General features: G+C 45.3%; 1 protein-coding gene across 4 annotated transcripts in view; it reads left to right on the top strand.

Moving 5' to 3' along the window:
• The window catches only part of DLGAP2 (DLG associated protein 2), a 594688-nt gene extending 570695 nt beyond the window's left edge, over positions 1–23993 (top strand). For all 4 annotated transcript variants that reach the window (XM_053598123.1, XM_053598120.1, XM_053598122.1 and 1 more), the window contains 5 exons: positions 1283–1368; positions 3562–3977; positions 15535–15626; positions 19416–19568; positions 22348–23993. In XM_053598123.1, the coding sequence (XP_053454098.1) occupies positions 1283–1368; positions 3562–3977; positions 15535–15626; positions 19416–19568; positions 22348–22566 (966 nt within the window). In that variant the 3' untranslated portion in view covers positions 22567–23993. The remainder of the gene's footprint in view (positions 1–1282; positions 1369–3561; positions 3978–15534; positions 15627–19415; positions 19569–22347) is intronic.
• Positions 23994–26827: the final 2834 nt, after the last annotated feature.

The following is a 26827-nucleotide window of genomic DNA, read 5'->3' as shown; positions in this document are numbered from 1 at the left end:
CCGGGGCCTTCACGTGGCCACCTCTGTTTTGTGGCACCTGCTCCACCAGCAGGGAGGCCCAGGCAGGAGCCCTGGCTCTGCCCCAGTACGCTGGGCACCCCTGCGCAAGTGACTCACCTTCTCTGCTTCCCAGCTGTTTAACGTGGCTAGAAACACCAGCAGGGCTGTTGTGTGGATTACATGCGGTAAAGTTCGTAACCCTCTTAGCAGGGTGCCTAGCGCGTGGTCACACAAAGGGGAGCATCGGCCGTGAGTGTCTGGGCTTTCTTAGCTGCCACTTGGAGTCAGCCCTGGTGGATGCAGGCTCAGCCCTGGGGCAGTCACACATCACAACCCGGCAGACAGTGTCAGCATAGTTTGCTGAGGGGCTGCACCTTAGCCTTGTAGCAATCAGCAGTATTTTTAGGAAAAGATGCCTTTTATGACTTAGTTATGACATTTCAGGTTGGGGGCAAGCGTCCTTTTGAGACGATAGGTAATATTTTTGTGGGAAAAGGGATGGTTCATTACCTGGAATAATATGTATGGCAAGTGACCTTTGGTTTTACGGACTTTTCATACGGAGTCTTTGGTGGGATTTTTTTCATGGAAAATGCACTGTGCTAGAATTCCCTGGTGTTACGTTACATGGCTCATGATCATTAAAAGGCTTTGTGGGTTTGTGGAAACTTTTAGGCAAATACAGCCACAATGAAGATTCTCGGCAGGAAACGTGATTTCTGTCCTGATCTGTCATCACCTGGCAGCATCCCTCTTAGCAGACGTGAACCAGTTCCGTGTAGCTACAGTTGGAGAGAAGCCTCGATGTGTCTGATAAATGCTTACATTTCTTTCTGTGTCTTTCTGTATGTGGATGCAGACATCAGTATCATTCTATCAAACTGCTTATTTGTTGTCGTTAGCCATGTTTGGTTCATGCTGTATTCACTTTTTTCACTGTAGGGTGTGATAAGAGCTTTTAAGTCCTGTAATAATGCACTCCAACAAAGCCTATTTTTTTGCCTGAGATGAGCTGAGCAATTTTATTTGCATACATTTAAAAGACCAAAGTGCAGTGCTAAGTTCAAGTAGTTATGTCAAATATGATGAAACACGGTACCACTGTAATTACACCAATATGAATACACTTCCTTCTTTGTGATTTTACTGGGTCAAGTGCATCTCTGCATTAATTACACAAATGCATAATTAATTACAGAAAGTGAACAACAAACACAAAAAACAGTCCTTTGCCCAGGCCCCAGGTTTCAGTTCTAAAATAAGATGTTCTGTGTTGAATCAGGTGGAAACAGCTACTGATTCTGACACAGAGAGCCGAGGCCTTCGGGAGTACCACTCAGTGGGCATACAGGTGGACGATGAAAAGAGGTAAGTCAGCGCCCCCAGACCAGGAGATGGTCCCCAAGCGAGAGCTAGTTGTCAAAAACCTGGTCTCGAACCTCCGTCTAGATCATGCCAGCCGTCAATAATGCACGCCATTTGTGGAAACAGGGTCGTGTATTTATACTTTTCAATGTGTAGCATTCAAGTATGAATTAACATTTGCCGAAGTCTTATTTTTGCAAGATACAAGGAAATAATTCTTCCTGAAGTAATTTACCACCTGGGAGAGCAGAGTGGCTGACAGCCTGGAAGTCACAGCCCCATGCAGAGAAAGAAAGCCGGGCTGAAGGTGGGGAGATGTGTCTCTCACCTCATGACGTGAGACCCAAAAGGAACGGGGAAGAGAATGAAACAGGTTGGAGCTTTAGCTGTGCCAGGAAACGGCTACACTTTGAAAGAATTACCTCAACATATAAATTACACAGAGTTGTCCAAGGCAGTGTTAGATTATTTTAATTTGTATTTCTAATGGTGTATATTGTCAGTTTCATTAAACAAATTTTAGTGAGAGCTTTGTCTGGTGAGCCACCGTGAGCTTCTGACAGGTGTAGCACTGGGTGACCCCTCGTGGGGGAGGCGTTCAGTGCCCACCTGTGAAGCCTTAATGTCAGCGTTCAGACCCGGGCTAAAGGCTTTCCTCGTTCCAGACAGACCAGTCAGAACCCGGGCATCTCCAAGCCCCTGGGAGGCCGGGCTTGCTGCCTTCTGTCCCAGCCTGGGATCCGACTCTTCCCGCTCCCTCACGAAGGGAAACAAGTGGTTACATCAGTGTGTGAGCCTGTGGTTCCCTCAGTGCAGAGCCCACGTGGGGCTGTGGTACCCCGGGATGTGCAGACACGTGTTGTGTCACACTCAGAGACACAGAGACACACTACACAGACACACACATTACGCACAGAGACACACGTATCACACACATAAGTGACACAGGCCACATGTGGAGTCCTCACTAGCAATAGCGGCTCCCTCCTACCAGTCATTTCAGTCATTACCGAGGGAAAGCAGGTGACATTAACATAACAGAGTGAGAATGCTTTTAAAACATCTTGGGAGGTCAGAATTTGGCTCTTTCGTCTGCCTCCAAGAGTTAATGGGGACGATACGAAGTCATCCAGGTCAGTGGAGAAGCTCGGGTCCTGAGATGTGATGTGGGAACCAGTGAACCTCATCAGGTGCAGATGTTACCGATGGGAAGAGCCTACACTGGCCATCACTGTGCATGTAAAGGGTGCCAAAAACGTGTAAGAAAGGAAAAGCCATGTTAAATTGTCATACTCGACATACACTGATAATGTTTGTTCTCTCGCATATTATATCTTGTTCTCTTAACTTACGGAAGTTAATGTGACTTGAGTATTACAGGGTGTTTTGTGTTTGTTTTGTTTTGAGACAGAGCCTCACCTTGTCACCCTCAGTAGAGTATCGTGGCATCACAGCTCACAGCAACCTCAAACTATTGGGCTCAAGCGATCCTCTTGCTTCAGCCTCCCACGTAACTGGGACTACAGGCGCCCGCCACTCCACCAGGCTATTTTGGAGATGGGGGACTCGCTTTGGTTCAGGCTGGTCTTAAACTCCTGAGCGCAGGCAATCCACCCACCTCGGCCTCTCAGAGTGCTGGGATTACAGGCATGAGCCACCATGCCCAGCTGAGTAGTACAATTTTAATACACTATTTTTTCCTTTCTTAAAATGTGTATTCCTTTTTTTGGCACCCTCGGTATATGCAGTGAAATGGAAGTTGTATAAATTCGTAGCGTATTTCTGAAAGGAAGTAGCCACTCACTGATAGTGATTTTATGAAACACATTAACTTCCTTTGTACCATGCAATAAACATAAACCTTTTTAAATTATTTTTTATTATTTGTAGAGAAGAGGTCTCACTATATTGCCCAGGCTGGTCTCAAACTCCTGGACTCAAGTGATCCTCTCTCCCCAGCCTCCCAAAATTCTGGGATTACAGGCATGAGCCACCATGCTGAGCAATAAACTTCAATCTTAACTGGGCATTCTTTAGGCATTAAGACTTAAGTAGATGTTCAAGTTTAATTATTTGCAAAACCAAATGATCTTTCCTCTGAGCTGTTAGATTGTGCAGGCTCAGATGCTGTACTCAGGATTTCATTGCACAGCTATCTCAGAAAGGCCACCATCTGTCTCCTTTCCCTCCTTCCAGACACGGGCGTTTTAAACGTTCCAACAGCGTCACAGCAGGAGTCCAGGCTGACCTGGAGCTGGAGGGGTTTCCAGGACACATCGCCACAGAGGACAAAGGCCTCCAGTTTGGCTCTTCCTTCCAGCGGCACTCGGAACCCAGCACGCCCACCCAATATGGGGCAGTGCGGACTGTACGGACCCAGGGCCTCTTCAGCTACCGGGAAGAGTACAGAGCCCCCGTGGACACGTCAAGCCTGCCCCCACCTGACCCCTGGCTGGAGCCATCCCTGGAGACGGTGGAGACCGGCAGGATGTCTCCCTGCCGCAGGGACGGCTCATGGTTTTTGAAACTGCTGCACACGGAGACCAAGAGGATGGAAGGCTGGTGCAAAGAGATGGAAAGAGAGGCGGAGGAGAATGATCTCTCGGAGGAAAGTAAGAGCTCAGCTTTTTTTCTTTTCTCCAGGGCCATTTATACACTGGTGGTTTTTCAGTGAAAGAAATGAGCAAATGTCAATATTAATGGGGAAAATTCCTTTGGTATTTTAGTGAATGAAATAAATGTGCTTTCTACCATATGCCAACCAATTATAACACAAGATAGAAGTACATGAAAAGAAAAACAGTTGCTGCAGTGTTGAGGGGGTTCCGTTTACTTGCATGTTCTGTCTTCTTAGAGAAGTTGGCTGTAAGATCGATTATTCTATCAGTTTTCTTGGTAGCATCGTTTACCTCATATTCCACTTAACAGTTCTCTTAAAATCTGGAAGTAACTTCGTTTGGAGCATTCTGTTTATTTTCTAGAATTATTACTGTCCACTGATTATAAGAAAATGCCTTGACGTTATGCCAAAGAAAAGTTGAAGATAAGTAACAGTCAGCCGGTTAGCTGCCTGGTGGCCTGCCTGGCCCTCCCCTCCCTGGGGTGGGTAGAATCCTGTGATTTCCTCACTGAGAGCCTTCCGGGCTCTGTAGGTCTCTGCCTCGTTCTGTGGAAAGGGGCAGCACCTGCATCCTCCTCTCTCCTGTTCACCTGGAGAAACCCACCAGCTATTGAGAAGCAGCTTCTTTCGCAAGTGGCTGTGTGCGATTTCTAAGCTAATACAGTCTGTCTGTTCACAGACCAAAAATGCCAAGAATATAATTGCAAAATGCTTAGAACCAATGCTTGTCTTTAACAAAATACAATTTCACAGAGGTATTACGCAATGTCTTAACTTGACAAAACATGCTCTTTTTAAAGTATTTTTTTCTTTTCCCATGAATTCCCTTGTACACTCATGCATCCTGAATTTCATAAGCAAAGCTGATACCCTTGGGAATTCAACCCTGACATTCCATTTCTAGATGACTGGCCGAATGGGAGTCTGCCAGTAATCCTAGAAAGGGACAGGCAACGATGAAATTACATCCACTGTGAGAACCTAAACCCTCTGGAAACATATGGGTGTGTTGATTTTTTAGATGTTATAACTTGGGGTGGTAACCTAGGAAGAAAGGGTGACATTACCTTTAACAGACCCAAGCTGTTCCTCCACATTTCTCTCTTAATCATCTAATTTCACATATTCCTTACATGGGTCGGAGTATTTGGGAGAAGGTGTTGCCATGGTAACACATCCCATGCAACCCTCAGCTCTGCACGTGGCTGGTGATGTCGGTGTAGCCATCTCCAAATTGTGCACGTAGCATTTGTTTGCGTTTACCATCTATGTAGGGTACATTTAATGAAGCAAGTGACCATCATTTTAATATTTAAAAATCACTCCTTTTCAGGGGCGGTGCCTGTGGCTCAAAGGAGTAGGGCACTGGCCCCATATACCGGAGGACCATCTTCATTATAAAAGGGATTTATAAACTTTATCACAAAGATAAAACACAGAAAAACTGAATTGTGGAGGTTAACACAAAATTTAAGTTAGCCTTGAATAGTCTGCTCCAGTTTTCTGTGCCAAAGAGAAAATCCCACTGCAGGGGCAATCCCTGTCTTCAGGGGCTGGACAGACTGTGAGATCTGAATGGTGATGAGTCAAATATTCTGTGTATCATGTGATTCCTCAATAAAGTACCTTTGAAAAGGAAGAAAGAGACAGGGGGAAAAATTTCAGAAAGAGGTAATATTTTTCATGTCTTAGCCCCATAAAATGTCTATACAATTTTATTCTATCGGCATTTGAATTTGTACCACTCAGGACACATTCAGAAAGTTCTGGCCTCCCTGCAATTAACTTGCCATGTTAATAAGTTCACACACAGCAATATTTGCCGTATCAATTTAGCATATACTTCCAATTGAGTTATTTTGTTCAAGGATTATAGCTTTTACAGAGACAGCTTTAGAAAAAAGAAACCTCATCATCAGTACTTACTGAACATTTATTATATGCCAGGCAAGTGCCTTACATGCCTCTTAAATGCTCATCCTAACGTAATAGATAGACATTATTGTCACCATTATAAAAATAAAGAAACTGGGACTTTGGCAGATTAATATATTGCCCCAGATCACAGCAGGAGAGTACAGCAGGGGAGTCAAGACTCAGTGGCAGAGCTATCTGAGGTCAAAGGCTGCGCTTTCCACAACATTGTGTGAGGCCATGAAATCAAATCATTCCTTTACGGGCACTTTCTTCCCTGTGTTGCTTTCTTTCTACCCATGTAGCTGTGGCCACTTTTGTGTTCCAGAGAGAATCCTTCAGTGATAAACACACACTTCTGCCCTCACCCCAGGATGTGAGGGGTGGAGCAGAAGCTCTGTCATGATAAGTCACTCTTTTCTGTCACTGGGAATGTTTAAGAAAACTCTATGCCTGTAGTCCCAGCTACTCGGGAGGCTGAGGCAAGAGAATCGCTTAAGCCTAGGAGTTGGAGGTTGCTGTGAGCTTTGTGAGGCCACGGCACTCTACCAAGGGCCATAAAGTGAGACTCTGTCTCTACCAAAAAAAAAAAAAGAAAACTCTATGAATTGTGCCATGAAAGTACTACACATGAAGTTGAATTTGATGACATATAAGGACACAAAACAACAGTAACAGTCCATGATCTTAGGATATATGGTGTTTAAGTTTTACCTGCCTTATTATAGGCATCTGGAAGACATAGTGTTTTTTTCAGCAAGACACCATGGGACGTGGATTCCTGCTGCCCCTAAATTATATTTCCCTAAATACCTGTTTGGTGTCTTTGGGTTTTTTTTTTTACCTTTTTTTTTTTTTTTTTACTATGAGTAAGCCACTCTCCAATAAGCAAAATTGTTATAAAAATGAGTAAGATATAACCTTAGGTTGGGAGAAATAAGACCAGGACAAACCTATTTGCAGGAAATGGAAAATATGAAGTGTAATCAGCGAAGTGAAGGTAACACACAGGAGAGCTCAGGAGTCTGAAGGATGCTTTCAACTGGGCAACTGAACAAGCACTGGAGGGGCTGGCATTGTGCTGGCCCTGGAGGATGCTGGGATTTGGCCTGGCAGGTGGGTGGGTGCTAAGGGGAGATTCAAGGGCACGAACAAAGACATAGGGCTGGGAGCAGGCCCCTTGCTCTTGCTCCTCTGCAGAGACCTCCTTCAGCATCACCCTCTACACCTGCCGGCAGGGCTGGGAGACTGGGAGAGGTATCTGGGCTACCTGACCCCAGAGTACCCTGGGCTCAGCCAGTCTCCAAGGACTTAGGGACAGGATAGGATGCCCCTGTGTCTTCCTAAAGCTCTCCCTTACACCTCTGCTCTCACTGGGAACATTCGGGTCCAGGATACACTGAGCATATTTGATATATTTATTACCCAGCAACAGTGCCTGACACAGTATTTGGCACCAAGCTCTCTGCAAACAAGAACTGGGAGGGAAAGAGAGAAGGTGGGAAAGAAGGGCAGCCTTACCACGGAGGGATACTGGCCCTCCTACTGGCGACTTGGGGAAAGCACAGCCCCTAAAGTCACAGAGAGTCATTTGGTTGCCCTCAGCTGCGGAGCTGGGTGTCCTGTGCACCCCTTATTCCTCGGACGCCTGGTGACTAATCATGCCCAGGCACGTTCTTCTCCATTGCCAGTCACTCGCCGAGCGGGGTCGCACTGCGGCCAGCCCCCAGCCCAGAGAGCACAGCATGAGGCCCTCGCTTCTTGTCGTTATTGTCTTAATTTTATTTCTATTTTTTTTTTTTTGTGGTTTTTGGCCGGGGCTGGGTTTGAACCCAGCACCTCCGGCATATGGGACCGGCGCCCTACTCCTTGAGCCACAGGTGCCGCCCTTAATTTTATTTCTTAACTTGCCCAGATCTCTTCATCTTTTTGTGGACAAAGATGACAGAACACTTGTTATATATCTTGTTTTAGCTTTGCACATAAAACTAGCAGAACGCCAATCCAGGTAGTTCCCTAACCATGTTTAAGAGGTAATGGAACTTCAGCGCTGGTCCTAATTTTATTTATTTATTTATTTTTTATTTATTTATTTATTTTATTAAATCATAACTGTATACAATGATATGATTATGGGGCATCATACACTCACTTCATAAACCATTTGACACATTTTTATCACAGTGGTTAACATAGCCTTTCCGGCGTTATCTCAGTTACTGTGCCAAAACATTTACATTCTACATTTACCAAGTTTCGCAAATACCCCTGTAATATGCACCACAGGTGTGATCCCACCAATTCCCCTCCCTCTACCCACCCCCCCCTTTCCCACTTCTCCCTATTGTTAAGTTGTAGCTGGGTTATAGCTTTCATGTGAGAGTCCCAAATTAGTTTCATAGTAGGGCTGTGTACATTGGGTATTTTTTCTTCCATTCTTGGGATACTTTACTAAGAAGAATATGTTCCAGCTCCATCCATGTAAACATGAAAGAGGTAAAGTCTCCATCTTTCTTTAAGGCTGCATAGTATTCCATGGTATACATATACCACAATTTATTAATCCATTCGTGGATCGATGGGCACTTGGGCTTTTTCCATGACTTAGCTATTATGAATTGGGCTGCGCTAAACATTCTGGTACAAATATCTTTGTTATGTCCTAATTTTAGGAGCAGATACAGGGTGGTTGGTTACGGCACTTTTAAAAATAAAGATTTAATTAAATGACTAATTAGACCAAAACTCTGAGCTCTGAATATTGAAATTTTCATAACATGAAGTAATTTTTGCCTAAACGATAATTTTATAACACAGTTCACCGAACTGACTGAGTGAATCTGGATTCATTCTCTCCTCTGTGGTTAATAGAAGACCCAACAGGTTTGCTATTATTCATCTGTAAATAAAAATCTCACTGGAGTAGTGTATGGGGACTTTTGTATGAATTATGATAAACCAAATGGGTAAATAGCATAAAGTGAAACAAAAAATTAGTATATTTTCTGAAATAAATAATTCCAAAGCTATAAACATCTTATTTGATAATCCGTGGAGATGTTAAACTCAATGAGGGAGCCCACGTAGAGATGGGATCTTTTGAACAGTGGATGTTGGAAAGTTCTTTGTCCTAAACACCACCTCCCGAGGCAGCTAATAATCTAAAGGTGTCCACCTGGGCAGACCCACAGACTAGCTGGGAAGAGCATTAGTGATTTGCTCATCCGAGCCCTCCTCTCACAGACAAAATGAGCAAGGCACCAACAGGCTCATAAGTCATATTAACGCAAGTGTTGGGAGCCGAGGAAAGGCCTTGGGTTTCCCAGGCCATCTTTGCCACTGAAACAAGAGGATCTCTGGGTAGGGATGAAGTCCAGTCACAGTAAGCTTTCACACAGGGAAAAGCAGATTACAAAGAGCCCAGGAGAACAGGTGTTCAGTACAGGAGGTGAGGAGGACCAAAGAAAAGCTGCCTGGCTCCTCCAGGCTGGCCCAGGCTGTCTTAGATCAGCAGAGAGGGTTACAGAATGAAGAATCAGAATTCATGGCAATGTTCTGAGCAGAGCAGATTGTTGTGCGCACAGCTTCGGGGATCGATGTGTCTGTGTGGCCTGATGGAACACCCGCTGCTTCCAGACGTCTGGCTGGACATGCAGACCAAGGGAGGGTCTCCTGTGTGGATCAGGCTGATGCAGGCCACCAACTGACTAGGCATCCTGCTAAGGACAAAGTAAGTGCCCATGAAGAGGTCTCTAACATCCCAGCAACTAAATTACCACAGGGAAACTGCACCATGAAAAGAAATGCATGCTGACAGCTTAGGAAGCAATTATCCGTGAAGACATATTCGAGGTTATCTTACGTCTTACACATTTTAAACATTTTAGGTAAATATCTGTACACAGAATGGGAGAAGATATTTGCAAAGTATCCATCCAACAAGGGACTAATAACCCAAATATATAAGAAACTCCACTCAATAACAGGCAAAGGTCTCAATAGACATTTCTCAAAAGTAGAGATACATAAGGCCACAGCCTATGAAAAAAATGCTCACATCACTAAATGAAAATCAAAACCACGATGAGATATTATCTTACCTCAGCTACAATGGCCACTCACCAAAGGACAAAAGTAACAAAGGAGGCCAGGCACTTGGTGGCTTATGCCTGTAATCCTAGCACTCTGGGAGGCCGCGACGTGTGGATTGCTTGAGTTCGTGAGTTCAAAACCAGCCAGAGCAAGAGCGAAACCCCCATCTCTAAAAAAAGCCAGGCATTGTGGCAGCCACTTACAGTCCCAACTACTAGGGAGGGTGAGGCAAGAGAATCGCTTGAGCCCCGGAATCTGAGGTTGCTGTGAGATGTGACACCATGGCATTCTACGGACAGCAACAAAGTGAGACTCTGACTCAAAAATTAATTAGGGCGGCGCCTGTGGCTCAGTGGCCAGGGCCCAGGCCCCATATACCGATGGTGGTGGGTTCAAACCTGGCCCCGGCCAAACTGCAACAAAAATAGCCGGACGTTGTGGCGGGTGCCTATTGTCCCAGCTACTCGGGAGGCTGAGGCAAGAGAATCACCTAAGAAGGAGTTGGAGGTTGCTGTGAGCTGTGTGACACCACGGCACTCTACCAAGGGCAATAAAGTGAGACTCTGTCTCTACAAAAAAAAAATTAATTAATGAATTAAATAACAAATGCTGGAAAAGGTGCAAAGAAAGGCGACACTCGTAGAGGGTTGGTGGGAATGTGCGTTAGGACAGCCGTCGTGGTGAGCAGCATGGAGTCCCTCAGAAAACTAAAAATAGATTTGCCATGTGACCCAGCACATGAGTATATGCCCACTGCTGGGTAAATGCCTAAGAGAAATGAAATCAGTATGTGGAAGAGTCGTGTGCACCCCTGTGTTCACTGCAGGGTACTCACACGGCCACGGTGTGGGATCACCCGGGTGTCCATCAGTGGATGACAGACAGAGAACTCGCTGTGCACCACCCGGGAGTATCATTCAGCCATGAGCAAGGATGAAGTCTTGTCATTTGCAGCCACGTGGATGGAACTAGAGGACATTAAGTGAGATAAGTCAGGCACAGAAAGACAAATGTCACACATGCTCAGTCTTTTGTGGGACCGAAAGGAGTTGACCTTAAGGAGGAAGAGAGTAGATTGGTGGTTACTAGAAGCTAAGAGAAAGGAAGAGGAGCAGGGGATGGTTGGTGAAGGGGACAGCTGGAAGAAGTTCTAGTATTCAAGAGTACGAAGGGAAATTAGAAGAAATGATCATGTATTCTATGTTTCAAAATAGCTAGAGGAACACAAACAAAATGTAAAAGTTTGAGGTGAGGGATATCCCAGTTGCCCTGACTTGATCATTATTTATTACATGTATCAGAATACCACATGGACCCCAAAAATATATACCACAATGATATATCAATTAAAAACACACAAAAAAGAAGGGTGCTCTAAAACATGAAGATGATGAAGCCTGAGATGTAGAAAGGAGATTTCTTTTTTCTTTTTTTTAAGAGACAGAGTCTCACTACCCTTGGTAGAGTGCCGTGGCATCACAGCTCACAGCAACCTCCAACTCGGGGGCTTAGGCGATTCTCTTGCCTCAGCCTCCTGAGTAGCGGGGACCACAGGCGCCTGCCACAATGCCCAACTATAGAAAGGACATTTCTGGAAGCAGTGGCCCATCCATACCCACTCTGTGAAATTAGTCCCAGGGAACCCTGAGCCATCAGAGAAGGTACAAATACTCAAATGATCATATCAAACTCTCTGCAAATCTTAATGAAATATACTTCAAATTTTGAAACCAAAGAACAGTGTAAATGTTGTCCTGGCCCTTCATAGTGAATTTAGACAGAATTGGAAATTATAGAAGACATATAAAAAATAAAAGAGCCAAGTATGTTAATTAAATTTCTTTGTACATCAAAGTCAAGGGTTATATCAGGTTCTTTGTAAATTTGCATTCTGATGAGTATTAGTCCTTATCTGAAGCTCTTGAGAGAAAAAGTGTCTAAACTATAACAGAATTAGGGAGGTACAATGGAAAATAATAAATTGAATTTTCACGCCTAATTCTTTGCAGTTATAGGAAGCTATTTACATTATCGGTGTCAGACAGGATTGTTCCCATTCTCTGAACAGCAAATTTCTCCTGCCATTAGCAACCAAATCATTAGCTATACCCTTTGACATTCATTATCTCTTCCCTGCAATATTCAATTGATACCTTTTATAATAACTCTGCCCTACATGAAATCAATACCAAGATATTGCCCATCTAAGCACTTTGTATTAATAGTTCAGTTGAATTCTACTTTAAGAGGAATGTGAAAACCTGGAATTTTATAATCCTGATTGACTTTTTAACTACAGTTCGAGGAAGCATAAAGCCAGTAAAACAAGTGCACTCAAATGCCCACTGTGTATTTCTGCAGCAACAACTCGATTAAGACAAGTCCCTTTAAATGTTTTCATCAATTAAGCAGGTTATAGAATGCAAAAGAAATAGAAATTCAACATTTGAAAAGCAAAGGTGATTCCTCCCACCTCAGCATCAGCAAGGCGAGGGCTGCAGAAATGTGTTCAGTCTGGGGGTGCCCTCATGTGAGCGAAAGATGAAGAGCTTCCAGGTTCTCCCCACTTGAGACACGGTTCAGATGAGATCGGGTGCATTCAGAGGCGGTTTGGCTGAAGACAATGAGACACTCATCAAACCCCACCTCCTGCTTTGGCCTCCTCAGCTCCGTCTGCCCCATCATCTATCTCCCTGTTCTGTGCGCTCCCGAGACAGAGCCTGGCCAGAGCCTTCCCCACCCTGTCTTCTGTCACATCCAGGGGCTCCTATATGGCTGGCAGATCAGATCCAAGGGGGTATATGGGGTGGAGGTGAGGATGGGAGAAGCAGCCCCCTTGCAGGGGACTTGCAAACGGCACAGGGCCAGGTATCAAAATGACTGACCATCTGCTACTCTTCTTTAAAAAATAAATAAACTTATTATTTAACGATGCCCAAATGTCATCCAGTTTATTCACTTTTATGAAAAGTTACTTACCGGTTATTATTCCTCTTTTTAATATACTAGAAGCATCTAGAATGAGATGATACTAGGGAATTATTATCAACTTCTTAGAAATGTTAATGACACCGTGGTAATACAGGATGATAGTGGGTGAAGTACTAGGTACCTCCTACTTTCAAATGATTCAGGAAAAATAAACACATGCATGTGGCAAATGCTAATTGCCAATTCTAAGTGATGGGATAGAGGTGTTTACTATACTTTTTCTTTCTAATTTTTTGCATGTGTGAAGAATTTTATAATGAAACTTTGGGGGAACAAAATAATCTGGGTTCATTTCAGAAAAATAAGAAAACACAGACAAATAAGGAAGCGGTTTTTAAGTGCATTTTCCTTCCCTAGGAGAAAATCACTTTTTAAAAATGTTATATATAATGCCAGATACTCGTTTTCTTAAAAATGAGTAGTGTACAATGCACACTGTTGTCCAGATGATTCTTTTATATCACAAGGTGCTGAAACCCTTTCAAATCAATAGGTTATTTCTGGAACATCATTTCAATAGCCTCATAACATTTTATTATATGGCTATTAAAGCCATTCTGACCATTGTCCAGGATTCTTTTTTACCCTAAAGTCAGGCTGAGGAAAAGGATACAGCAGCCACTGTCACTTGCACCATCGTTCCAGCAAGTGTTAAGCGAGTCTCAAAAACAATTGGTTTTGACCCTGGCTGTTAACATAACCAAGGTTTGGGGAAGTCGTCACTGCAGAAAGATGCTGTATGGAAGAGGGTCACTGCTCTGGAGCTCAGTTTGTGCTACAAGTGCCCTCTAAGCTTCGCTGCTAGAGTGTAGAGCTGGGGTTTCCAGCTCCACCCAAACCTAGCAAGTCAGCATCTGCCTGGTACCAGACTTGTCAGGACATTCACACACAGATCTTGAAGATCCCTCAAGCTCTAACCATCTACTGTTCTCTTGGTAAAACTGCAAGCACATAGAGATTTCATAGTGAAATACATAAACCTTCAAGTGTTTGTGTTGGTTTGTCTCTGGCCTCTGCTTTGAGAGACACACCTTCAGGATGAGGCCCTGTTTCCTTGGTGTTTGCGAGCCAATGCTTGCTTCCCTCAGTGAAAGCCGGAGAGAACCAGCCACTCTCCCAGCTTTAGGGTATGGAGTGCAGATTGGCAAGACTCTGGGGGAAAGAGCAGTTGAGCAGGTGGCCTGATTCACCCTGTAGACATGGGAGATGATGCTCCTGTGAAGAAGTGGGAAGGGTCGCCGTGTGGGTGCCTGTCTTCCCATGTCTGAGCCGTGATCAGGCCCGCAGACCACTGAACCCAGGTGATAATGCAGGCAGCCGCACTGGGCAGACTCTACAGAGCACAGACTGCACTGCTGCTCAGCAAGGAAGGCCTGGAAAGGAAAATGGGCCCAGGGTGTATAGTAGGAAATGAATCCCAAGAGATGGCTTCGAGGATTTCGTGTCTTGTGATCTACCAGAATTATTTCCAAAATGGTGACGGTGCTTACAGCAGACCAAGGATTGAACCTGAGCCCAGGAAAGAGGAGATGTGAGTGCTCAGAGGCGCAGGGTAGCGGGAAGCCTTTTCTTTCTTGGACAGACGTTAATCCAGCAGTGTGCATACCTATCTTCCTTTAATTTGTTAAATCTTTTCTGTGGATAAGACTATACTGTTTACTTTCTTAAAAAATTTACCACTCAGCTAACAAAGTCATTCAAGATATGAATCACTTGGGGCCAGCGCCTGTGGCTCAGTGAGTAGGGCACCGGCCCCCTACACCGGAGGTGGCGGGTTCAAACCCAGCCCCAGCCAAAAACTGCAAAAAAAAAAAAAAAAAGATAGGAATCACTAGTAGATGAAACTGAGACTTGATACCTCATTAAACCCGTGGCTGGCTTACTCAAGCACATGCACAAGTGCAGCATTGTGGTTGTGAATATGTATCTTTGATAAATCAATGGGGCGAACAATCGTTGTAACTCGTGGCCCTTTGGTGGACTCCATAACCATAGCAGTGTCTTCTCACTGTCACAACCTTCCTATGTGGCCTCTCCATGGTCTCTTCGTGTGTAGGACACATCTTAGCATTGCCAGGAGGTAGCTGCCCACAGCTCGTTGGGAATTGTTTGGTAGGATCCAAGGAGATAACAGACATCGAAGTGTTTCTAAACGTGGAAAGAGGAAGTGCTTGATGTCTCTGTTCACACAGGCCTCTGTCTTCTGCTCACCCACACAGCAACAGGAAACTCGGCCTCATAACCACTGTAAGGGAAGCCTCTGCAGCAGCATACAGGCGGCCTTTCTGAGCTGAGTTTCTCCCCATACCCAAGAACACCCTCACAGTTGGCATTTGGTCATCTTTGCATGTTCCCCACGAACCAAGGGTGGAGCAGATAGAAAGAAGGGGCCCCAAGGTGTGTTCCGACCACAGACCCAGAGTTCAGATCCCCAGTAAGAAGGGAAAACTGCCCTGCCCTGCACTGTGATCCCTCCCCTCCTCAAAGCTGCTGCTGCTGTTTAACAGAACCTGTTTGCTGGATTTTTTGTGTTTTGTGTTTTTTTTTAATAGTTCTCGGCAAGATCAGGAGCGCTGTGGGGAGCGCACAGCTCCTCATGTCCCAGAAGTTCCAGCAGTTTTACTGGCTTTGCCAACAGAACATGGTGAGTGCTGCACGGAAAGCCAGCCCTGGGCCCCCAGACGTTCTCTCTGTCCCTGTCTGTGCAAAGCACTGGGTGGGGTAGCAGCGGGCACGCTTCCTGGCCTGGGACAGGCTGGGTTGGAGGAACCACTGGGTGACTGCAGGGGTCCTGTTGGTGGGGGAGGGGCAGGGCAGGGGGCAGAGGGGTTGGATGGGTCCCAGGAGTGGGGAGGGGTCTCAGAAGACATGAAATGAAAATTGCTATTATGGCTAATGTCTATACAAATAAAGAAAATGAACTGAGGTGGCTGGAAACTAAAACATGTAAGCAACTACATTTGAAGATCCTTGCAGTGGTTCAACCTTCCTAATGCCCGACCCTTTAATACAGTTCCTCATGTTGTGGTGACCCCAACCATAAAATTATGAGGAACTGTATTAAAGGGTCACGGCATTAGAAAGGTTGAGAACCACTGCTTTAGCGGCTCGGCACCTGTAGCTCAGCGGCTAGGGTGCCAGCCACATATACACTGGAGCCAATGGTTTGAATCCAGCCTGGGCCTGCCAAACAATGACAACTACAACCAAAAAATAGCTGGGTGTTGTGATGGGCGCCTGTAGTCTCAGTGGGAGGCTGAGGCAAGAGACTCACTTAAGCCTAAGCGTTTGGGGTTGCTGTGAGCTGTGATGCCATGGCACTCTACCCAGGGCGACAGCTTGAGACACTGTCTCAAAAAAAAAAAAAAATGAAGAGACTTTAGAAATAATTTAGCCTTTATATTTTATAGTCAAGAGTGAAACGAATATACATTCAATTAGAGTCATTAATACAGTTGGCATTAAACTTGGTTCTTCCTGGCAATCAAAAAGGAAGAAAATACATATTTATAAATATTTACATATGTGCATAGGACATATTTTTGTATATATTTATGCATACATGTTAATATGTTTACATATACTTATATACACATTACTATATTTACAAATACTACATATTTACATGTACATCTATACTTTCTTTAGCTGACTAGAGAATGTATTCACTTAATTTTATGAGAAATAGCTAAATAGTACTAACATTACTTTTATAGGCTATTTTATAATCCATACGTTGAATTTTTTTAGAGCAAACATTTTCATTAAAATGCAAACAGATCTCCGTTAGGCCCTTTACAGCTACATGTCAGGAGTCTGATTGTGTTTTGTTTTCGTTTTTAATTTGCAAGGAGACACAAACATGTTCTCACACATCAGAGGGATCATAGGCACATTAGTCACCAATTCACATCTTTTAATTAGGATTGTTAAAAGTTATGTCTTCGCTAATATTTTCCAGTTAACACCATTAGAGTTCATGGTTAGCAGGTAATGCCAATGACATCAAGTTATACCCAGCATTTGAAAGGGGAGAACAGGAAGGCTTCGCGTAGTTGTGTAAACATTCAATTGTCACGTTGCTGTGAATGTTCTTGTCTCCTCTGTGGGATCTATTGGGTCATTATCTCTAAGGGAATTGATTTCGACCCCTACAGAACATTGCGTTGAATTATACACAGGTGAACCTACGCAGCCACTGTCTTTAGCAGCCATAATCTAAAGCCCCCTACACAGGAAAATGTTCATTTCCTCTCTTCCAAAAGCAGCTAAAATTAGACTTAAAATTGTTCGTCCTCATATTGTTTATGACTTTTGAATTTTGAAGTATCTGGCTACATCCTTTACTTTTTGGCTCTGACTCAGGATTATTACAAAAATCTCTGAGGCACCTTCTGGTGAAGACAGTCAGGTAGGGGTGGGGTCTGCAGCCAGGCCTCACAGGAGAGAAGCAGGGCCCACAGCAGGTGCTTCCCTTTTCAAAGCCACAGTGCCCATAATCCAGGGGCACACCGCTGGTGGCTGGAAGGTCTGGGCGGGTAACTGAGCTCTAAATCGCAGAGATGACCATGGCAATAGAACCCCACCAGTTATGTGGCATGGACAACACGGGGCTGGCGGTCTTCAAAGTGAGCAGGTGTAGGTGGTTCATGATGTAACATGGGTGCAGAGCTCACAGCTCCACCCCTGTGCTTGTGGGAGCAGCAGTAGGAATCCCCGGAAAGGTGGTTAAAGACACAGAATCCACCCAGACTGCCCCGCTTGATTCCAGGTTTGACCCACCCGGGCGTGTGTGCCAGAGCAGGCCGCTCACACAGGGATGCTCTGAACCAAAGCCCGGGCATCCAAGTTCACATCAAACAGACTCTTGATGTCAGAATCAGGAACTGTCTGAATATTAAATGACTACAGTTTAACAAGGCTGCATGGCCCTGCTGGCAGAGAGGATGCCATGGCACAACCATTGGCTTTTAAAAAAAAATTTTGTAAACATATCATGGTATCTGAATGCCCAGATGCGACCGCCTCCCACAAAAAGGGAACAGAAGGCACAATACCGCAGCTCAGATGCGGCCCGGGGTCTGAGATAAGCTGGGAACAAGTGTTCTGGGAGCCTGGGGGTGGGCGCAGCGGATGGCTGCCGGCGTGAGGATCTCCTTGAGGACGTGACAAGGGCACAACACCCACCGTGGGCTTCCCAACTTGATCAGGCAGCCCCGCATGCCTAACCCTACCAGAGGGAAAGTTGTCACGTGTGTAAGGACTCGCAGCAGGAAGGTACAGAAAACCTCAGGCCAGGAAGGCTATGTTAACCATTGTGATGAAAATGTGTCAAATGGTCTACGAAGCGAGTGTATGATGCCCCATGATCATATCAATGTATACAGTTATGATTTAATAAAAAAAAAAAAAAAGAAAGAAAGAAAAGAAAACCTCAGGCGGAAACCGACAGCCCTTATAGTGACACCTGCTGCGGGCATGGGACGCGCGCTCACACCCGCAGCCTCCCCGGGACGCCGAGCTCAGGGCGCTTCTCGCTCCTGTTCTGCGTCCTCGCTGCAGGGGCCATCGCAGGCCGGACGCCGGCCAGCCCGGGATCGAGGCTCCTGACCCGTGGTCCTGGACCCGGGCTGCGCTTCTCACCCACGGAGACGGAGCCTTCAGGGCCCGGCCGGCTCGAGCGGCCGAGGTCGCCCCCTTGTGGTTCCGCGGGGAACGGGCTGGTGAGGAGCGAATCTGACCCGGGCTCTCAGCCCAGCCAGACGTGTCCACTGCGGGCGCCCAGCCCACTAGAAACGCCTGTGGCTGCTTAAGGCTCCCAGGCAGAGACAACACGATCCAGGGAACCACACCAGGAAGCCGTGAGACTTTAGACGCAGGCACTTGGTGGAAACCGTGCAACCCCCAGTCCCAGGGCAAAGAAACAGAACAGCTTCCTCCAGCATCTGTGCCTTGTGAGCGTGGGGACCCGTCAGTGAGTGCGCTTTGCCCTTCATGAGACTTACTGGTCCCCCTATCTGCAGGGGACAAGTACACACACATCATGTCTGTAAGGTGACCTGACCATCAGAATCAGAGACAAACCCCCTCAGGAAGCAAACAGAGGAAAAGAACTGGCTCCAAACCCCTCCCTGGCCACCAATACCACAACAGATGACCCATAGGTCATCCAAACCACAGGGCCCTGTTGCTTTTCTGAATCACCACGTGTCCCTGCTTTCTACCATTCCCAAAACGGGAGCAGTGAGCGGATGTACTACATATTTTTAAACTGTCAGCAAATAACTGTGCTAAAGTAAACTGTCATGGAATCGTGTTAAGCCTCCCCAAATATTTGCATCAGTGTTTGAATGAGCCAGGCTTCTCTCTAACCCAGTTCCTCCCAGCCCTCTGCCCGCAGACTCTGCAGCTCTGAACCCGTGTGTGTCCGCAGGACCCGAGTGCCATGCCCAGACCCACCTCCCAGGACCTGGCCGGGTACTGGGACATGCTGCAACTCTCCGTAGAGGATGTCAGCATGAAGTTTGACGAGCTGCACCAGCTGAAGCTCAACGACTGGAAGGTCATAGAGTCTCCTGAGAGAAAGGTAAGGGCGCCCATGCCTGCACATCCCTGCAAACTTGCTGCTGTGGGGCTTCTGCCGTCTGATCCGAATGCAGAAATAGTCTGCACCAAACGCTGCATGGTGCTGGGTGTCCCAGGGTTTGGTTAGCAATGCAGGATCAAATGTATGCGTGTATATGTCTGTCCTCTTGCATATGCACACATGTGTCTGTGTGCACAAGAGCGTGTGCATGAGCACAGGTGCACAGCCTGGGGTGGAACGGAAGCCCTGGGCGTGTGTGGCGGTGACAATGTCTTCCCTGCTCTATCTCCTGTACTCCTGCAGTTTAGAGAGACGCTGGCCAAATTCATGAAGGCAACTGCACTTGCATTTCTTACAGAGATCTAGCCCCCTGAATTATGTTCATCACAACTTTATTTTGGTTATACATATTAAGCTTATTTCCCACAGGGAAATATTTAAGTCTGCTTATAGTGACTTCTCCTATTCAAATATACCTTCTGGTTGGATGCCTGGAATTAGAGGCAAGATGACATTTCAAATTATAGTGAAATGCTTGATAGCATCATCTTCCTGTAGATCTAGCAGCCTCAGCCCTTAGCATAAGCTGAAATTTTCCATTAAGTTTGAACCCTGGTATTTCACCTCTTCCATGATGGTATCAGCTCATACACAGTACATAGGTCTGAGTTAGCAATAGATACACTGATTTCCTAACACATTTTAGAGAAGTTCTGAGTATTCATAATCTGATTTATCCAGACAGACATTGTCAATGATAAAGAAAATGAATCCAGCATACTTGGGGGAAGTGGTACTTTGTGTACAGCCATGGATGCCGTCTGGGTAATCAGAGAGAAAAGGCCGTGACCGACCTGCTCTTCCCCCAAGGTGCTGTTGGTGGCTAGAGGAGCTCCAGGCTGATGCCCCTCCCCCCCCTCATAGCAGGGAGGGCGTGGGGATGTGTTGTAACCCCCTCGGTTACAATGGGGTGTAACCAAGCACACGTCATCCACGGTTTGGTTTTGAAGTGAAGGAGAGAGACCAAGTGATGAGCCCTAGTGAAAGGTTTTTCTGATGGAAAACAAAAATGAAACTGCTTTAAATTAGCCCGGGTGAGTGTAACAAGCCTTCCTAGTTTTCATTCTCTGACAAGCAAGAGCTGATTCAAGCCCGTCTGCCCAAGCTGCACTAGAGAATGATCCTCATAGTGCTGAGGCCAGAGCCAAGCAGCTGCTCAGCGCGAGGCCCCATGACCCCGAGAGTGGCCCTGACCCACCAGACTCATCTCCTAGAGCCCCGTGGTCTGACCCTCCTCTACGGCAACCGCCTGGAGGCTGGGAAGTGCCTCACAGGTCCTTATCTCAGGAGACATGCAGAAAAGAGGAGGACGCAGGACTCCTGCTCAGCGCAGAAGTTGCCTGTTAAAGCAGTTGAGAGCTGTCAGGGAACAAACTACCACTTGTTTTATGCCAGAAAGTCAGGAAAGAGTCCCTCCTCCTCCTACATCTTATAGGGACAGAGTTTCAGACACCAGCTCGGGCTTCTTGCCAAATATTCACACGTCACCCCTGGGCACTGGGACTGGTGTCCCCCCCATTCACGAGGCTTTCTGCTTCTACCCCACTGTCCTCACACATCGGGCCCCCTTTGGGCTTTTCTATGGAAAAGGCTGAGGGGAGAAACACAACCCCCCCGCAACTAGATATGTGACCTTCCTTAGCAGGACTCCACTGGGCAGTGGGGGCAGTGGGCAGCTTCTTTATGGAGGAACCAGATTAATGAACACAAGAGTGTTGGATACACTCCTTTCACAACAACAGTTACCGACATTACCATTGCATTTGTTGCAGAACTGTGAAAATTATCTTTCTGAAAAATGTGTATGTGTACAGTAGAACCTCCGTAGCCGACCAGCTCCCAGTACTGCCCACCTCCTTCAGTTGACCTAATGCTCACGCACATATCAGCACAGCAGGCCTAGTTCCTTCTGGTGACCACCTCTGTGTGTTCACCGGTTTGTTACAGTCCCCAGGATGGTCGACTTACAGGGGTCCTACTGTATTTTAGTATGACTTGAGGACCCTGACCAAACAGACAGAAATAATTGTTTGTACCTTTTTACCCAGCAAGCAAAAAATCATTTTTATACACATAGTGGACATGAAGTTTATGTGCCATTTAAAATAGTTTAATATAGTAAAAATGCACACGAACTTTATGTCATCTTGTATATTTATGTACACACACACACGCACTGCATGCCAAGGGGATTTTAGGTCAATAATAGAGAGAATTTGGCAGCTTTTTTCTGGGACAGCCACCCAGGTAAGATGATTTCATGAATGTTCTTGAATCCTGGAGTTTGTCCAGAGTCTGCAGTGTTTAATAGGGAAGTCTAGGCCTCCTGCGATGCTCAGAGTTTGGCAGTGTATTTGCCTGTGCTCAGAGGTGACATAGTGCTCAGGAATGGGTAGGAACAGAGTAAGTGTTGCTCTAGCAACAAGGTCAAAATATGCCAATGACTACAGAGACATGAGGTGTCCGTGTGTAGAATTTATAGCCTTGTTTGTACACGCTGTCCCAAGCTACTCTGCCCTTTGAGGGAGCTTACAAAAATTAGTACATGCAAAAGGCAGAGCTGTCACCATGGGAGTCGGGGCAGGAGAGAACTTGAATGGGAAGCGGCCGACTCCTGCAGCTGGCAGTCAGAGGGGGCAGACTCTGGGGCAGCTGAGCTCATGGGCTGTGGGCAACGTGCTCTGACCATCTGTCTACTGTGACTTGTGCTGCTTTTCAGGAAGAAAGAAAGGTCCCCCCTCCAATACCAAAGAAGCCCCCCAAAGGAAAATTTCCTATAACTAGAGAAAAATCCCTAGACCTGCCCGAGAGACAACGGCTGGAGGCCCGGAGACGGCTCATGGCCGCCAAGAGAGCAGCCTCCTTCCGCCAGAATTCTGCCAGCGAGCGAGCGGACAGCATCGAGATCTACATTCCCGAGGCCCAGACCCGGCTCTGAGGACTGCAGGCCGCAGCGTCCACCTTCTTGTTTCTCTTTTTAACATGACCCTTGTACAGTTTATCGCCTACCTGGCGACTTCTGTCCCATTTGCTCCACTGAACCCACCCTTGCTGTCACATTCTCTGTGCCATAAACCCGGTGGAATGCTTTCCATTTCCTCAGTGTGCTGAGCCTGGCAAGAACGACTTTGTTTTTTTTTAAACCAATGGCCTGACTTACAATCAGCTCCGATGGACAGGCTTGGTGAGACCTATCTTCTCCTCTTTGTTCTCAGAGGATGACCAGAAACGCCTCTGGAGATGGAACCCAGCTTACATTTTGTTATTTATATTTTTATAAATTGTGTGATAATTAGAGGTAAGAATAACAAATAACTATAAACGGGTGCATCTCGCCGCTCCCTAGAGGCATTAGACAACCCAGTGGAAGGTGCTACAACTTGAAGTACAGGACAGAAAGCCCCTCCCCTCCTGTCCAGCCCATGCGCCCGCCATTGCCACTGTCCTTGTCCTCTTTGTCACAAATAGGAAGCCTTAGGCTCCTTGCGTCCGAGTGTATGGTTATGAAAAGTGGTCTCTTTAACCGCCAGACTCCTTACCATATGGTTCTCCAAAAACCCAGGGATTCCAAGTCTGAACCCACTAAAAATACCCAGCACAGCATCCCTACATTAGAAAAATGAGCCAAATGTTTCCACAAGGAAGTTATGCATGAAAAGAGATTGGGGCCTTAAGAAAGGTTGGGAGTATAAAGAGAAAATAATTGTCCTTACTTCTATGAACCAGTTATTGTATTTTTTAATTCTTTGTAACTTAAAATATTATACCCAGTGTTTTCTTTACGTTTCACCATCTATGCTACATGTGATTTTTTTACATATGTATATATATAGTCTCAAATTGCTCTATCAGTTGAGTTTCCAGGGTATCCTTAAAAAAAAAAAAAAGTTTGCTTGTTGAAAATGACAGTTGTGACGTTGTAAAAAGTTTAAGAAATATGAATGTGAGTGGTAAGTATATCTCCCTTTCAATGGTAAAGAAGAAATGTAGTTTACATTTGTATTTTTCCAGAATTCTTTTGTCCTATGCAGTATTGCTGAAGTCAAGAATATTATTTCTTGCCTGTGTTAGACATGAAGGGAAAAAAGAGGTCACCTATTGTGACTTCCAGCTGTGGAATTTTAAAGAAAAGTCATTAGTGCTCATGACTCTGATTGGCAGCCAAGAAAACAGGAGCGACTCTCATTAATAGGCTTTCCATGTGTGTAATTAAATTTAGAGGCAGTGATCATTGTTTCCACTTAACTTCTGAATCAGACACGTCGTCGAGGGAAAAGCCTATCAGATTTTTCCATTTGCTCTCAAGTTCAGAGTTCTCACTGTTACTCAAGGTACAGGCAGGCTTGCAATTTGAGCCAGGTATTTCCTCCGCCTTTCTGAGGAGCGCCAGGCGCCTGGCTGTGGGCAGAGCAGCTCCCCATGCCGTATAGCACTTTGTTTCCTCACCTCAATTCGCACTTTAAACGCACCTGCTCCCCGTGCAGTGAGGCGGTTCCACCGTCAGGCAATTTTAAGGCTGCGGTTTTCCCTTTTCCTCACATTCTCCATTCCACTGAGCATGGGGTTCACTGGGAGCAGAGTTGATATTAAAGCATGTTTAGCTTCAAAGTTTTACTTTTTTAAAGCTGAGTAGTTAAGAATTCCCTGTAAAAACAAAACCCTGTAAATCGAGCCTCATATCTGGTCTGTATTCTACCAAACAGCCTTAAAATATATTTGGAAGCAAAAATCAGTACGAATGTATATCCTTTAAAAATGCAAAAACAAAAATCCCTGAAATATTCTTCTATAAATGAACCCTACTTCCCCAGAGTGTTCAAAACACTTTTCTCCCTAAATAAACACCTAAATCCTGAGGATTGTACAATAAGGATGCTTCTTCCTATATTCACTCTAAAAGCAAATTTATTCACAAGTATTGGCGTTTTGGACTTTTAAAAAGATGTATTATTTAAGATAAACTGCAATTTAGAAATAACCGCAGAAAAGCAAAGTCAGCGCATACTCCCAGTTAAAGGAAATGTGAAATGCACACGTGCTCCCCACCCACTCTCACTGGCATGTCTAGTGGCAGCTGACATGTTGAACCCATTTCCTGAATTTACACAAAACACATAAAATCAAATTGCAAAAGTAGACAATAATTATTTGTCTTAGATACCAGATTCTATGATCCCAACTTGAATGAAAATATTCACTGGATTTAGATTAATATTTTATGTTTCATGTACTCGATTTTTACTTTACAATACCCAAAAGTCTTGGCCTAAACCATCCCTAGGTGAGCGAATTAACCCCCCCGGCTGACTTGAAATGTTGAAATGGTGGCTTTGTGCTTGTCCTCCTGTGGTACCCCACGTTCCAAAGAAGATTATTTAATGTAGGACAGACACCTGCTGCTAGATCTGATGGAATGTGTCACCTGCTCGTGTTACATAATTAAGTGCAATATTACTCATTTCAAACACAGGTGACATTCTGTCATGAGACACAGAAGATAAGCCATGTTTATGTATCACACATATAAAGAAAATAAAAACTGTTTATGATACTTGCGTTACTCACTCAAGCTAGCTAATTTCAGTTGCTTCTGGCAGATCCATAATATAGAAAGCTCTCATGTGATCCTTTTCTCATATTTAGGATATAATTTTAATAAAAATTATAAACTTGAGAACATGATTGAAAATAATAATGCTTAACCTTCTAGAAATATCATCATGACACAAAGGGTGGTGTTATCTAAATCATACACTTGTGTTCCTAATGATACTGCCCATAACTGGGGAGACCTAGATGCTGCTTTAGAAATCACTTCCCTCGTGGTAAATGAGTTGATAGAACTGTGATGAAGACTTCAAGGAACAAAACAAAACACAAGTATCATAAGTGGGACCCCAGAAGGAAAATGCCACCTGTTAGCAACTGTGCTTTCCGTGTAACTCGTCCCGTATATATCATCATTCATTATTGTTGTGTTTGAAGGGAAGCCAGCTGTTATCAGTGACAATATTTATCATATTTTTCTCAGCAAATGTATACCACCATCCTAGAATGGTGTATAAAGAATTGAGCTGTTTATGATACCCAAAAAATTACATTTTGCCTAAAAGGGAATGTTGATATTTTCAACTTCAAATCAATTCTAAAGACACCAAGCATTGGATGGAAAAGTGTATAATGGGGAAAAAATGCAAATTACATTTAAAGTTGTCTCTTAAAAAAAAAAAAAGAAAGAAACACAAAAAAATCGATGACCTGCAGAATAGAGTCCATCTCTTCCTGCTGGCTCTCCAGAAAGTGACTGGAAGGCACGCAGAGCATAAGAAGTATCGGTTGGGACCGCTTCGGGGCAGGGTGGGGGGAACTGTCCTTGTTTACCCTGTCTGGATTTCTGCCTTTCCAAATCCATATTAAGTAACCACTGTTTCCATCCCTTTAATTAAAAGATCCTGAATTTGCACATTCCCTTCATCTCTTCTGTTTGTTAGGTCCTGGGAATGCAGCGTGGTGTGCAGGCAGCCAGGGTGCTGACGTGAGCGTGACTGGCTCCAGGGGTTGGGGGTGAGAAGGGAGGAAGGGATGGGTGGCAGTCTCCACCAGGAGGACTTTCTCTATTGGCCCTAGCTGGATCACATCCAGACCAGACCTCTTTATGCCCCGAGGATTTTGAGGCCGGGGGTATCTCAAGGGGGTCACTCTGACCAGCTTCCTACTGGGAGCACCAGCCTCGCTCAGCATTCTGATAGGTGCTCCGGAGCAGGCAGCCATACAGAAGGTCCTGTGTGCCAGGGGGAACCAGCCTAGGCTGACTAGTGGCCCACAGGACCATCCCTGTTCATGACATTGGAGACTTCCCTGCATGGGGGGCACCCCAGGCGAGCGTGATGGTGTTGCCTGAAATGGTGCCCAGGGCTGCACTTGGCTGACATGTCTGACAAGGGGGCCGGTCCTGCCTGGGAGCATAGAAATGGTCCTAAAGTCTGCATATTTCATGTGCGTTCATTCCCAGCCATCTTCACAAGACTTGTTCTTCATTTTTTTTTCTTTACTACTGACTGAATATGCTAGCGTAAGACAGTGGTCAAACTCCCTTGGAACTTTCTCGGTGTTTCCTAATTTCTATCTGCATGTTTGTTTATGCCACTATGTAGGTGTGCTGAATACAGAGTTCAAAAACTTGAAAATAAAATCGAAAA

The sequence above is a fragment of the Nycticebus coucang genome, chromosome 7, assembly GCF_027406575.1.
Source record: "Nycticebus coucang isolate mNycCou1 chromosome 7, mNycCou1.pri, whole genome shotgun sequence".
In the NCBI taxonomy this organism is placed as follows: Eukaryota; Metazoa; Chordata; class Mammalia; order Primates; family Lorisidae; genus Nycticebus; species Nycticebus coucang.
This window is presented reverse-complemented; position numbering and strand designations above follow the sequence as displayed.